Below are 13,871 nucleotides of genomic sequence, written 5' to 3'. Positions count from 1 at the left end.
CCTCTCGGGGTCGGCGGTTGGTGCAACGCCTCCAAGCGCTTCTTTGTCGCGCGCCATCCAACCTCGTCGCAACTACCAACCATCTCTCTTTGACATCGAGCTTTGAGACAATCAGCAAGATCCACAATAATGCATCTAGCTGTGTGTTCTTCAGGCCTGGATCGTCTGTCCCTAGTCATGCCAGACGCTAGCTTTCTGCAGCCTAACATAAGGGCTCCTGTTGTGAAAGCCTCAATGCTCTTATAACCTCCATTGTCTGCCAGAAGAGATTGTTCGTTGGCTAGTCTATCATTCTACTGATTGTCTGTCGCTTTCTTTATTCTCTTTCCTTTTTGTCTCCTCTGTCCACGATAATGCTCAATTAGTACGAGTCGACGTCTCGAACGAAACGTCCATCCACTCTTTCGGTCTTCTTATTATTTATCAAGCATACTTTCTCTAGTCCACAACAGTTGTCGTCAGTCTTTCAAACTCTCATAGTTTAATACCGTCAGAATGCAGCTAATCCACCTCAACATCGCGCTCTCTCTGCTCGCCATAACGTGTTCGGCTGGCCCGATCGCCCAGTTTACCCACAAGATTCGAGATCTGGAACAAAACAGCCAGAGTCCTGGCCCTACAGCATATCCCAGCCCGGTGCCACTCAATATACATGTGCCGGCGGCTTCTGATGAAGCGAATGGTGGCTTGGACGTCGTTCCCATCACGCCTTCCGTGACGGCGGATGGTACTCAGACAGCGGTGCCAAAGGCTTCGCATACCTCTACTGAGGTTCCTGAATCTTCGAGGCTTCCGGCAGAAGGGCAGTCGAGCGCATTTACTCCGTTGTCGTCTACGGAGACTACTTTGGCTTCGTCTACAGCGGACAGTTCTCGTGCAACGGTGGATAGTGGGACGTCTAGCTCTACTGAGGTACCTGCATCGTCGACGCTTTCAGCAGACGGATATTTGGGGACAGTTACTCCATTGTCGTCTCCAGGGGTTACTTTGGCTTCGTCTACAGCCGACAGTTCTCGTGCAACAGTGGATAGTAGTACATCTAGCACTACAGAGATACCTGCATCTTCCACACTTGCAAGGGGAAAGCATTCGTCTGCGATCGCTTCCTCGTCCGCAGAAGCTACTTTGCCTTCATCGGAGACATCTGTGGTTGTCGTTCCGACGACCTCTTACTCTCAATCGGCGTCCCACTCAGCGTTAACTCCGAGTGTGTCCAAGTCTACAACCTCAACCTCGATCCCTGTTATCAAGCACAGTCCAACGGCGGGACCTTCACCTGAGCTTTCCACATTTACACCCATTTCAATCGGTATTATTTCACCAAGCTCGGCCTCAGCAAGCACATCCAGCACAAAATCCAGCCTGACTGTTGGTGTCGTTGGACCTTTGACTGATGTCGGGACGGCCAGCTCATCTCCTTCAACTACTCTCTTTGCAACGGCTCTGCCAGAGACTCCTTCAACGCCCACGGTGACCGAGACCACGACGTCCAGCCCGACTGCCAGCGTCGTAGGACCGCAACCCGAGACAGATAAAACAACCTCTTTTTCCTCTTCAACAGCATCTGCATCCCCTCTACCAGACACGACACCAACAGAGCCAGCAGGTCAGATTCATACCACCTCCAGCGCACACTCCACACCCACCACCACACAGAGCACAAGTACAGCCGAAAGTACAAATACACACCCGCCCGTCAACTCCACAACACCAGTCCCCTTCATCGGAGAAATCACAAGCGGTCAGCTCCAGAGCGCTAGCCCTACCGCCAGCACCGGCAGTGACATCACTCCCGTCCTCACACCTGTGATTGTCTTGATTACACCAGGCGCAGAACCGACGTCAACGACAACGACGACCACAACGCACCCAGACCCATACACAAACGCAAACGCAAACACAGATCCAACAAGCAGCCCTGCATCTGACCCTACCGAAGGAGAGGAGATAACCACAATCCACGCGACAGCAACCGTAACCAAGAGCGTGGTTGTATTTGCTTCCAGCACTCCTACTGCTCAGACGCCAGCTCCAGCTGCAGGTGCCAGCACCGAGGAGACTGAGCCGGGATTGGGCTCAAAGATCACACTTACGACGGCTACAGCTACGGCTGCGCCTACTGCCCCCTTCAAAGATCCAGGTGATGCCCATTTGTCCATTGTGCCTGTTACGCCGGGGGTGATGACTGTGACCACTACCAAGACAGAGACTGAGACCGAAACCGTGACTAAAACGGAGAGAGAGACTGTAACGCAGACTGTCACGGAGACTATGACGGAGAAGGAGACTGTCACTTTGCGGGGCAATTAGCTGATTCATTCTTTTGTCTTTGGGAATGTTAGATGTTAGGAACTGGAGTTTAGAGGCGGATGCACTGTACACTGTACTGTACCATAAGGATAATTATAATTTCCTAGATGTAGTTGCCAAATTTAGCCATTCCGTTTGACCACCCGTTCGCATTATATGCAATATATCCGCCCTGAACACCGACCCGCCATAGTCTACATTAAACTGTCAAGTATTCAAATCAAAGCTCAGTAAACAGGCTGAATTTCGCCTGGTAGTCCTTCAGACTCGCCCACTGGCGCAGCTCCTCCTCCTCCTGCTCGCGGTTGCTCAGATAACTCATTCTACGTCCGTTGGCGTGGGGGCTTGTACCGGCCGTGCCCGGTGTGGGCGCCGCGAGTCCCTCCAGGCGGATGAGGGTGTCGATAAAGGCGTGTAGGTAGGATTCCGCCTCGGCGAGGCTGATGGGATTAGGGCCTGGGGTGGCGGGTGTAAAGGTGGTCGTCTCGGCCCGTGAGGCGGGGAGGTTGAGCAGGGTTGACGCGACTTGGCGGACTTTACCGGTCTGACGGACGGTTAGGTAGGTTTCATTGAAGGGGAGAAGAAGAGCATATACATACAAAGCTGGCACCGTTGGGCTCCATATTGAGCTCGTTGACCGACTGTAGCAAGACGAACAAATCTCGAACGACGAGACGGCGTTCTTCTGCCATGGCCTTCCCAATGTAGTCGCTCTGAGCGGCATCGTCGATCCCCTTGTGCGCATTGCCCTCCACTTTCACTGGAGTTCCGGGTCCTGCCTCCTCGGAGGGTCGGTGATATATCTTCCAGGTGGCGTAGAGACTCCAGTACTTCTCCGCCAAGTAGGATCTGGTGGCCAGTTGGCTCACGTAGATATTGGCCTTCTGGATCTCGTATTGGATATGGCGACGCTCGCGCATCCAGGGATCCTCAGCCGCATCCGCGGAATCGTCCCGGTGAGGGTGGAGCGACAGCTCCGGTGGCACATTGGCCAAAGCCGCTTTTGAGTTCTGCAAACATTCGAATAACAAAGACCGTTGCCGCTCCCAATCAACAATTCGTCCACTACCGAACGCAACCTCCCAAGCGGACAGGGCGTTGTACGAGTTATAGACCCGGACGTTGGCGTTGAAACCCACCAGCTGCGAAACTCGGCGGGCTGGCTGAGGTTCGACATGCGTTCTGAAAATAAACTCGTCGTCCACTTCAAGGGGTAATGGTGGGTAACGCTCTGTCGGCGTCTCTGGAGGTAGATAGATCGGCGTGTCAGAGGAGCCTATCTGTTGTATTGATCGGTAGCCAACTAGGGTCACATAGAACAGTCGCCGCGCGAGCTCCTGCTCGATCATGTCCACTGGGCGCTCAGCGGGGCCACTGAGCCGATCCTGTGATGTGCACGACGAAGAAGAAATCGGGCTTGTTGGCCCATAGGACGACTGCATTGTCGACTGGCGGCAGAGATCGTACACATGCAACATCGTGCGGCACTCGGCAAGGTACATCCGACATCGCCGGATGTTGTAGACATAAGCCGAGCAGAGACCCAGGAAGTAGCTGATGGCAGCGTCAAGGACTGTGGCGCTTCGATCGAGGTACCCAACACCTCGAGCTTGCACAGCAACATCATGGCAGCGCTTGACCAAGGCAAGAGAGTGGGGAAAGGCCGCTTTCTCTGCCTCGTTCTTGAGATGAAGCTTTGGTCTCCTCGGGAAGGATGCCACCAGGCTCCCGATCATTGCGGCCAGGAGGGCCAGGAATGTCGGATTGGTGGTGTCCTCCCGTCGCTCAAAGGCGGCGCGAAACGAGGGCTCATGAGGAATGGGGACCAGTGGGTGAATATACGTGAAGAAATCATCCACCAACAGCCGCGCTGTGGGAAAAGCGCAGATGGACTCTACCGAAGATGGAATAGAAGCGGATGTGAGATTCTGGTTAACCGCGGATATTGGTGGAAGCGTCGGTGGAGAGATATCTGACGGACTGGGAGAGATTGCAGTAGGAGGAGCGCTAGGTGAAGTTCCTAGTCTCAGTCTCTTCAGCGCCTCTGCATGGCGATTCGGAGGGCCACGACGTCTGCTTGGTCTGTCATAGGTACAGGGGATGTCCAGGCTTGCACATGACCGACAGGGTGGTCCACTTGTATCACACTTTAGCCGATAAATTAGCCTGGCGGTTCTAATTCAGATCAGATTTATAAAGATCTGATTTCGGCAAGATGAGTACTTTCCTTGACCTTGCGTATACTACAAGCATCACATGCTTTTCGGAGTCTGGTTTTGTTGTCCATTGGCTCATCCGAGTGACTTCGTTCCCATTTCCATGCCTCAGGCCAGAATCATCGGGGATTCAGGCACTCAATGCGGATGAACGTCGCTAACTCGCTATGAAGCCAGCAAATCCCTGGAATGCTTTCTCCGCAAGACGAGGGACGCTTCTAATGGTCAGAGATTCCGGGAACCGATAATTGTCGAACGACAATGACGACGTTCAAGGTATGGCCTCGAGATCCCCCTGTATCCACTCCCCGATGACCCCAAAAGCCAAATACAAAGCTACCCCTCCACGCGCGTCACTGTCGGACGTGAGGTTAAAGATGGCACAGTGAGTATGAAATAATCAAAGTTGAAGACAAGAACCAGCCATGCGTAGAAGCGATGGCATGGTTTTGTCTTTTAAAGTTCGAAGTTGGCTCAACAGTGCAGTCCGAGGCCCGGGGAGGTGATGAAACAGCTACCCGAAAGTGGAGGCGATATCGGTATCTTACAATAATGAGGCACTTCGGCAGTGCAAACAGACTAGATACTGGTTGTTCTGGAGCCTGTATCAAGACTTGGCCAGTAATCCTTGCGAGCACTTGTAAAAGGGCAGAGGCATTCAGTAAGTCTAGCAAATGTCGAGCCGCTGGCCTGGATCTTCGTGAATGTTACTGTTTCACCTCAATACCTGTCACGTGACTCATGTCTCCTTTCGTGGAGTCAAGTCCAAATAAACTTTCAACGTAGACTACTACGGACCCAAGACGGAATGGGGGTGAATCTCCGAAGAGTCGACCAGAAAGGCTGGGGGCGAGGATTTGAAACCTCGAGTCCATATCGAGACATCTATGGTGCGACCAGACTGCGCCAGAACGAAGAACTATCACAGTCACAGAACCGTCCGTGGATGTCCAGTTTAAGAAGGACCTCCTTATCAATGTAAATCACTAACGGCACATGATGTTCTAAACTCAGCCAAACAGGTGAAGGGTTAGATTATATTGTCATCATCATGATACTCATTACTCATGCCGTCATGTCGTCCTCGTGAAGCATCACGTTTGTTCTCAATGTCCCTTACCCAGAGGGCAGACCCGGCCGCTGTTGACATGAGGAAGAACATCGATAAGCCAGGAATCAGCTGTAGAAGCAAAGCAACCGTTCCGAATCTGCGTCCATAGATCAGAAAATGATCGGCTGAATAGATCAATGCGCAAGACGAGGTACATACGTAGTGTATTGAAGCTGCCGTCGACGGATGCTTTCCTTCCTTTGCTTCTTCGACAGATCCAGCATCTGAAAATACCGCCAGTGATGAAATGGGCCCGCGCGATAACCGGTCAACAACAAGAACATCGGAGTGCCTGCGACGGGGATAAAGTTCAGGGGCAGGAAGACTATAAACTCGATGATCTGCCGCAGAGAGAACGGCGAATACACCGCGCTGTGGGTCGGTTTACCCAGCCGCTTGAGAACGTCGTCGCCTTGGGGATACAGGACCCTACAAGCGGTGACGAGCTCGCCATGGCCCTCGTTGACAAGAACAGCATCAAAGATGTCCACCAACGTCTCGTCGACAAAAAAGGCCTCAAACAGTAGCGCTACGATGGCCGCTCCTTCTCCAAGAACGAGAAATGCACCATTGACCCAAGCACCGGCGCCTTGGAAGATGGCGAGAAAGGCAACTTGTGGCAGATATGTGAAAAGAAAGAGTATGAAGAGGATAAATGTAGAAAGCAGGACGATAGGTATCAAGCGCGCCCGAAACAGCGGCCAAAGAAATCGATGCGACGCAAAGTAGTAAATCCCCTACGTGACGTTCATGAAGCGGTCAGTGACTATACAGGCAACAAACATTAGTAGGAGAAACATACACGCAAAGGATATAACCAAGCAGCTTTGCTGGGATCCCACAGCCTGTTCATCCCGGGCCTGTCCATTCTGGTCCTAAGCAAGGCTGAGCTACATCGACACCTTAGTAGTCAATCTTGTTGTGGTCATAGACTCATAGTTGAAAGAGTGATGTGATGCTCCTCAGGCGGCCACATTCAAACATGCCAAGACAGACGTCCTTATCGATAAGCAGTAGTATCAACGCTATAAAACCAGAAATTTCTTCCCGCGACTTAATCCTTTTTCTTCTTTTCTCTTTCATACCAAACTGATCACTCCTCCTTATTCACTCTGATATCCATATTTCTCAATGGATCCTGGAGGGGAAATAGGAGGTCAGATGAACGATCGCTGACTTACCCCAAATCCTTCTTACTCTTGTGGAGCGTTTGGAAATATTGACAGCGCACATCACTTTTTCTGTATTGCTGGACTGGCCTTTCGAGCCGTACGAAATGGACTCAAGGACAATTCGCCTGCACATTGTTGCACAAGTAGAGCAGGCTCATAATTTCCCGCTATAGATCGTATGAGGGCTGCTGACAAAATCTACGGCTTGGCCAAGGTTGCTCACTACGGCCGTTGGCTGTAATCCCGGCACTGCTCTTTCACTCCTACCGCAGTTTTTTCGGTCTACATAGACGGCGTTCATGCCTAGGCTCAGCGCTCCTGTGACATTAAGAGCATTTCCACCGACCAGCCATGCGTCTTTCCATGCATTAGGTTTTCAGTCCTTTCCGCCAAATGATGGTAGACCGCCGGTGAGGGCTTGAATTGCCCAATATCATCGATAAGATAATATCCGGATACTTCCTACGCGGATTGCAAGGTGTTTTGAGCGCAGAATCGCGTTGAAGATCATTGAATGGTGCCGTTGGTGAAGGCGACCACCTTCATATTCGGGGGAACGCCGCAATTTGTCGGAACCCTTCCTTCATGTCCGGAAAGGGGGGTCATGTTGTCATGAAGATTCATCAAGTTTGTGAAATCGGTACTGCCCATATATGCGTCTGTCTCTGCACGGGGTTGCAAATGGCGTTTCATGTCACTTTCACGTAGGATATGCACTCGTGGTCAGGCAGGGACAATGGGTAGCTCAACGTAAATACTGGCTATGCTATACTCGAGAGAGGTTACGTATGCTGCTTAGTCTCAGGTATATTCAAACGAATTGCTCTCACAGGTTTTCGCAATTCTGTGTGCCATGGTTTCGTCGAAATATAGCCCCAGCTCCTTGCCGATAGTGTAGGGGCAGACGACGGTGCTATGCATATAGAGAGCTATCACAATTTCTCTACTTCACATTTATTGTACCAGGGGTCAAATAAGTCAGTTCACAGTATACAATCGACTGTTTGGCAAAGGTCAGTAGCAGAGATGCACCTTAATCGCCCCAGGCATCGTAGGCAACAACACCAGCGATGATGTCAATTCTCGATAAGGCTGGCGGCGATGGTTCGTGTTTCCACCTCCAAACCCGGACAGCCATCGCGCATTGCCAGACTACGACATCTACGCCGGCCAACTCAGCATCAGTCTACACGGCTCGATGACCTCGCGGGGAACCAGCGAGGGGAGCAATTACGAGGTCTTTCGGGAATGTCTCTCCAGCGCAATCGTGCAAAGATCCGGTAATGGCAGACCGAACCGGGCATCAAAGCGAAAAGCACAGAAATCCAAACGCGGCACGAAGAAACTCGTCCCTGATGCAGCTGGCACCGATACCACGGATCCCGATCCCTCGTCTCTCCCATCTCGAGTGAACCCAGAAGAGCTGGCCGAGTTCATCGATGTACGGACCCCGCCTTACAGAGTCACGAGGGTGTAGAGGTATACTGAATCAAAGCTACTGCTACAGTTTCTCGCATCAGAAACCTTCCCCTCCCTACCACCAGACCTCCAAACCCTCTCCTACTCATCCATCCAGCACGACCCCGTCCTCGCGGACAAATACGCCTCCTCCCCGCTGCCCCGCTCCCTCCTCGACTCTATAACAGCCACCATCCCCGTCGCCGTCTCCGACTCCCTCTCCGTCTACGGCCTCGTCCCCGATCCCTCCGATGTTCCCGACTTCTTTTCCCCAGTGCTGAGCGAGTACGTAGCAAGCGTCACCGCCGCGCCGCCGGTATGGGCGACGACGCGCACCGACGCCTGCGAGATCTGCGAGCGTGACTGGATTCCCCTCTCGTATCACCATCTGATTCCGCGCGGGGTGCATGCAAAGGTGCTCAAGAAGGGGTGGCATGAGGAGTGGATGCTGAATAGTGTGGCGTGGCTGTGTCGGGCGTGTCATAGTTTCGTGCATCGGATGGCGAGTAATGAGGAGCTGGCGAGGGAGTACTATACCGTCGAGAGGATAATGGAGAGGGAGGACGTGCAGGATTGGGCGAAGTGGGTGGGAAGGGTGAGGTGGAAGGCTAGGTGAATACGTCCAGTAGGAGTTTGGGATCATGCAGTTCTTCCTCGACATTAGATTTAGCGACGTAGTCTTGTCATGAATAGTCTATGTAGATAATGATATCCTATTGTACATGAGATGCAAATCTCCAGGTGTATGCGACTTTTCCCAACTCTGCGTATATCTGTCGCGTCAATTTGCACAAGAGAAGAGAAGGCATTCAACCAGGTAAGAATACAGTAACCCGCCAGACGAGGTTACAGAAGAGCAGGTCATCATCGGTGATCGAGGATGAGAAAAGCTCAGAGATATCTCTTCTCATAGATCTCTTCGTAGCACTGGATGTGATCACCCACAGCAAAGTCGGCCCAGCCTTCGAAGCCGATACCACATTCCGTGTCTTTGCGCATTTCGGTCACGTCCTTCTTGACGTTCTTCAGCGACGCAATCGTGCCTATACATTCAGTCAGTTATGATGCCTTCAACCGTGACGAGCCTCAAATGAATAAACATACCATCATAGATCGTGTCTTGTCCCCTCAACACCCGGACCTTCCTAGCACGGTGGATCACACCATTACGGACTTTGCATCCCGCAATAGCAACCTTCTCTCTTCCCTTGCGGGTGATCTCGAAGATCTGACCGACTTCTGCTTCACCTGTGACACGCTGTGTGACCGATGGCGCCAGATGCTCACTGAGCGTCGCCTTGACTTCATCCATGAGCTTGTAGATAATGTTGTGATTCATGATCCTGACCCCTCGCAGTTCCGCCATCCGGGACATGGCAGGGTCGATCGGCATATTGAAAGAGATGATGTTGCCGCTTGCTGTGGCCGCATGCTCAATGTCAAACTCACTGATGGGCCCAACCTCGGAGCGAAGCACATTGGCGTAGACTTCGTTGTTGCCAATGGCCGTCACAGAATTGAGCACCGCCTCGGCGGAACCGCCAACATCGGCCTTGATGATGAAATGCACCGGTTTGGGTCCGGATGCATCCTGGTCAGCAAGAGCTTCTGCTCCTTCGTTCTCCTCTTGCCGTCGCTTTTCTTGCTGTCCTCGGCGTGCTTCGTTGATGGCTGATGTGTCCTCGCTCAATTTCAGAGTTTCCGACTTCTCCTGGCGGTACTCTACAACGTCCTTGGCATGCTGCTCGTCCTCCGCCTGAAGAAGCTCGGTACCAGCGGTGGGCTGCTCCCTCCAACCATCAATTTCCACAGGCGTGCCGGGAGTAGCTTCGGAGACGGCGACACCGGCTTCATTGCGAAGCGTGCGAACGCGAGCCCACGTTGTGCCAGCAACGATGATATCTCCCGGTCGCAGGGTACCACGTCTGATGAGAGCCGTCGCAACACGTCCATAGCTCTTCGTTGTAGCTTCAATCACCCAGCCTTCCACCGCACCAGCTTTGTCGGCTCGATGGTCAAGAACTTCCGAGAGGGTGACGATAGCCTCCTCGAGCTCCAACATGCCCTGGCCGGTTTTTCCGCTCACCCCGATAGCTTGGACATCGCCCCCGTAGTCTTCCACGTGGACACCATGTACGGATAGGTCCTGCTTGACCTTTTCTGGGTTGATACCTTCTTTGTCGATTTTGCTGATAGCGACAATGATGGGAACATTGGATTCGGTGGCGTGCTTGATGGCCTCAATAGTCTGTGGTTTGACACTGTCGTCCGCAGCAACCACCAGCACAACAATGTCAGTTACATTCGCACCGCGACGACGCATATCCAAGAACGCTGCGTGGCCAGGAGTGTCCAAAAAGGTGATAGTTTTGCCCGAGGGCATAGCTACGGAGAATGCACCAATGTGCTGTGTGATACCCCCGTGCTCCGATGCGGCCACAGACGACTTTCGGAGCCAGTCCAAAATGGTGGTCTTGCCGTGATCGACGTGACCCATAATCGTCACTACCGGTGGCCTAGGCGGCAATGCGGACTTGTCTTCTGGCTCGGGAGCAGCAACCAGGTCCTGATCATCGGTCTCGAAGATAGGTTCGAAGTTGTACTCGCTCGCGATCAAGCCTGCTGTTTCAGCATCAAGAATATGGCTGTACGAGACATCTTCAAATCCCATTTCCTCCATCCTCCGAACGAATTGTGCAGGCCGCACACCGATGACATCAGCGAGGTTACTGACGCTGATGAATTCTGGAAGGTAGAGAGGACTGGGAGCCGCCGCCTCGAGCTCCTTCTGCCGGGCCTTCTCTTTCTTCTGGCGCTTACGATCCTGGCGGCGACGGCGGCGGTCGTCTTCTGGGTCAAATTCTTCGTCGTCAACATCATCTCCTACTTCCTTGCGACCTTCCCACCGCTTGGGCTTTTGCCCACTCTGAGCTTCTGCCTCGTATGTCTGTTGAAGTTTCTCCAGAGCTGACTGGTCCCATGTCCATAAGTCTGCCTCCGCTTTGGATGATTTGCGCCCTGCTCCAGAAGCTTGGCGGTCGGCACCGCGGCTTTCTGTAACCTTATCCCTAGCATTCAACAGTCGCTGTTCTGCCATTGACTGCGTCTCTGATTCTGTTGATGCAGGTGGAGATTCGGTCTTGCGTCCTGTCTCCGCAAGGTAGTTATCAAGCGCGATGTTTCTCGAACCTCCGGGCTTTGGGATCAATTCCCCGAGACGGCGTCCCGAGCGTACATAATCCAAATGCAACGACTGGCCGAGCCTCCGAATCTTTAAGGCGTTCTGTTCTTGTTTGATCCGACGAGGCGACTCCGGGGCTGGTGCGTCCAATTTCGGCTTTGGGGCACCACAGCGTGGGCAGGTGCTGGCTCTCCCGAAACAATGGTACTGGCATCGTGGGCATTCCCAATCCTTCCCTCGAAATTTTTTTGCTGATCTGCTCGAAGCTACATCGACCTTCTTCTCTGGCTGGCGCTCCCGTAACGAAGCGGAGTTTTGCCTCGTTCCAGAAACATCGAGCACTCGTACCAAATCGTCCGGCTTTTCATGTAGCGCAAGCCCCTGCCGTCGTTGTTTCTCCACCCCTTTCTCCTTCGCGGCGGCTTCCTTCTTTGCTATCAACGAATCGCGAAGCGCTTGTTCCGCCGGACTCAATGTGGCCGGTTTAAGCGCCTGCTTAGCTCCCCAGCGACCACCAAGTTTCGAACCTCCCCATGCTGGACGGGGTACCGACCCATCTTCGCTGGGATTTGTTGACTCGGACGACGATTCAAGGACCGCGAGGGATGAGCGAAAGCTCCGTCGGGGAACATAGGCTGGTATCGGAGCAGAAGCAGATTTCCTGGACCTGGCTGGGCAAGACCATTCGGGCCCGTGACGGCGAGAGAGCTGTGATGTTTCTGGATTAGAATCATAATCAAAGATTGCAGTCAAGATGACATACCTCTACCACTAACCTCCTATGCATAATTCGATGGAAGAGATCATACCCTCTCTCTCTCCAGCACTGGCTATGATAGTCGGAGTCTTTCCCTCGGGGGTCAAATTTCCAGACGATACACGGTTACATACCCGGTAAATGAAATACGCGTTTCCAGACTTTTGTTTCCCGCGCACGAGGTCACGTGCGTCGGCGTATCTGCCGAATCGGAGGCGAAGATGTGGAGGGCTGCAGTGGAGAGATTCCACCATTCCGCCCCGATAAGAGGTGCTAGGATCTTTTATATCCCTTGGGAGTTTCCTCTGGTCCTCCGGGGAAGTGAGACAAATCCTCTATTCACGCGCCGAACGATCTTGTGGCTGATAACCCGCGCCAATTGCCGCTGAGTCTTATCGCAGATCAACTCGGGTCAATTGCTACGCCAAGATGGAATCGGAGGCTTTTGAGGACATGCAAAAGGGCGGAGGAGCTCTGCGCACCCTCAAGGATCTGTCTGCTGGTGCTGCGGGCGGCATTGCTCAGGTGCTTCTTGGTATGTAGATATCACGTCTAATCAATTGTACGCGCTTGCGATACTAACGGCTTATAGGACAGCCTTTTGGTGGGTGAACCAGAGACTCACAGATAGAGTCAAACCTTGGTTAACACTTGTCAGATATTGTCAAGGTGCGGTTACAGACAACGTCAGAGTACAAAAGCGCTCTAGACTGCGCCACGAGAATCTTCAAGAATGAGGGTCCCTTGGCTTTCTACAAGGGGACTTTGACCCCGCTCATTGGTATCGGCGCCTGTGTAAGACTATAGATTCAACTCCTTGACATTTGCTGGCAAGAAGAACTCATATCCTGCAGGTCAGCGTACAATTCGGTGCGTTCCATGAAGCCAGAAGACGGCTGGAGGAGCTCAACAAGAAGAAGTATGCCGATCCGACCCTGTCCTACGGCCAGTACTATCTGGCCGGAAGTTTCGCGGGTCTCACCAACTCCGCCCTCTCGGGACCCATTGAGCACGTCCGTATCCGCCTGCAGACGCAACCTCACGGCGAGGGCCGCTTGTACAGCGGACCCCTCGACTGCATCCGGAAACTCGTTGCTCAGGGAGGCGTGCTGCGCGGTCTCTACAGGGGCCAGAACGTCACGTATTTCAGAGAAGCCCAGGCCTACGGTACGTGGTTTCTGACCTTCGAGTACCTGATGAACCAGGACGCCAAGCGCAACAACATCAAGCGCGAGGAGATCTCCAGCATCAAGGTCGCGACCTACGGTGGTCTTGCCGGTGAGGTCCTGTGGCTGAGTAGCTACCCCTTCGACGTGGTCAAGAGTAAGATGCAGTGCGACGGATTCGGTGCGCAGCAGCAATACAAGAGCATGACCGACTGTTTCAAGAAGACCTTTGCCGCGGAGGGCTTCGGCGGCTTCTGGAAGGGCCTGGGGCCGACTCTACTGAGAGCCATGCCCGTGTCTGCGGGTACCTTTGCTGTGTACGTTCCTCTTACGTCGTCGATATGATTTCCGTGCTGACTTGTTACAGTGTTGAGCTCACCATGAGAGCATTGGGCTAGACATGCCTATCTCGTCGTGTTTTGCCGTTGTTTCTTCAGTTAGATATCCAGGTCTCGTTCATTTCAACATGAGATTGAAGGAAAAGTTTCATGAGGCAGATA

The 13,871-nt window shown here is 52.9% G+C and overlaps 5 protein-coding genes across 5 annotated transcripts; 3 read left to right on the top strand and 2 right to left on the bottom strand.

Moving 5' to 3' along the window:
* Positions 1-495: 495 nt before the first annotated feature.
* On the top strand, positions 496-2,310 carry ALT_8469 (uncharacterized protein; the record flags this gene model as incomplete). Its single annotated transcript, XM_033557016.2, has 1 exon — positions 496-2,310. One exon carries the CDS (start codon positions 496-498, stop codon positions 2,308-2,310), a length of 1,815 nt encoding a protein of 604 aa, XP_033412907.2.
* A 220-nt stretch (positions 2,311-2,530) lies between these two features.
* Positions 2,531-6,505, bottom strand: ALT_8468 (fungal transcription factor regulatory middle homology region domain-containing protein; the record flags this gene model as incomplete). Its single annotated transcript, XM_089600424.1, has 4 exons — positions 2,531-2,854; positions 2,910-4,383; positions 5,797-6,374; positions 6,440-6,505. 4 exons carry the CDS (start codon positions 6,503-6,505, stop codon positions 2,531-2,533), a joined length of 2,442 nt encoding a protein of 813 aa, XP_089455317.1.
* A 1,374-nt stretch (positions 6,506-7,879) lies between these two features.
* ALT_8467 (HNH endonuclease) lies at positions 7,880-8,883 on the top strand (the record flags this gene model as incomplete). The annotated part of the gene is made up of 3 exons (XM_033557013.1): positions 7,880-7,913; positions 7,961-8,250; positions 8,317-8,883. 3 exons carry the CDS (start codon positions 7,880-7,882, stop codon positions 8,881-8,883), a joined length of 891 nt encoding a protein of 296 aa, XP_033412904.1.
* Positions 8,884-9,158: 275 nt separating this feature from the next.
* Positions 9,159-12,459, bottom strand: ALT_8466 (translation initiation factor 2; the record flags this gene model as incomplete). Its single annotated transcript, XM_089600423.1, has 3 exons — positions 9,159-9,310; positions 9,372-12,167; positions 12,225-12,459. 3 exons carry the CDS (start codon positions 12,457-12,459, stop codon positions 9,159-9,161), a joined length of 3,183 nt encoding a protein of 1,060 aa, XP_089455316.1.
* A 175-nt stretch (positions 12,460-12,634) lies between these two features.
* Positions 12,635-13,769, top strand: ALT_8465 (carrier protein YMC1, mitochondrial; the record flags this gene model as incomplete). Its single annotated transcript, XM_033557011.2, has 5 exons — positions 12,635-12,740; positions 12,798-12,809; positions 12,864-13,000; positions 13,060-13,688; positions 13,739-13,769. The coding sequence occupies 5 exons, from the start codon at positions 12,635-12,637 to the stop codon at positions 13,767-13,769; spliced, it is 915 nt and encodes a 304-aa protein (XP_033412902.1).
* Positions 13,770-13,871: the final 102 nt, after the last annotated feature.

This window comes from Aspergillus lentulus (assembly GCF_001445615.1).
Source record: "Aspergillus lentulus DNA, contig: Alt16, strain: IFM 54703, whole genome shotgun sequence".
NCBI lineage: Eukaryota > Fungi > Ascomycota > Eurotiomycetes > Eurotiales > Aspergillaceae > Aspergillus > Aspergillus lentulus.
This window is presented reverse-complemented; position numbering and strand designations above follow the sequence as displayed.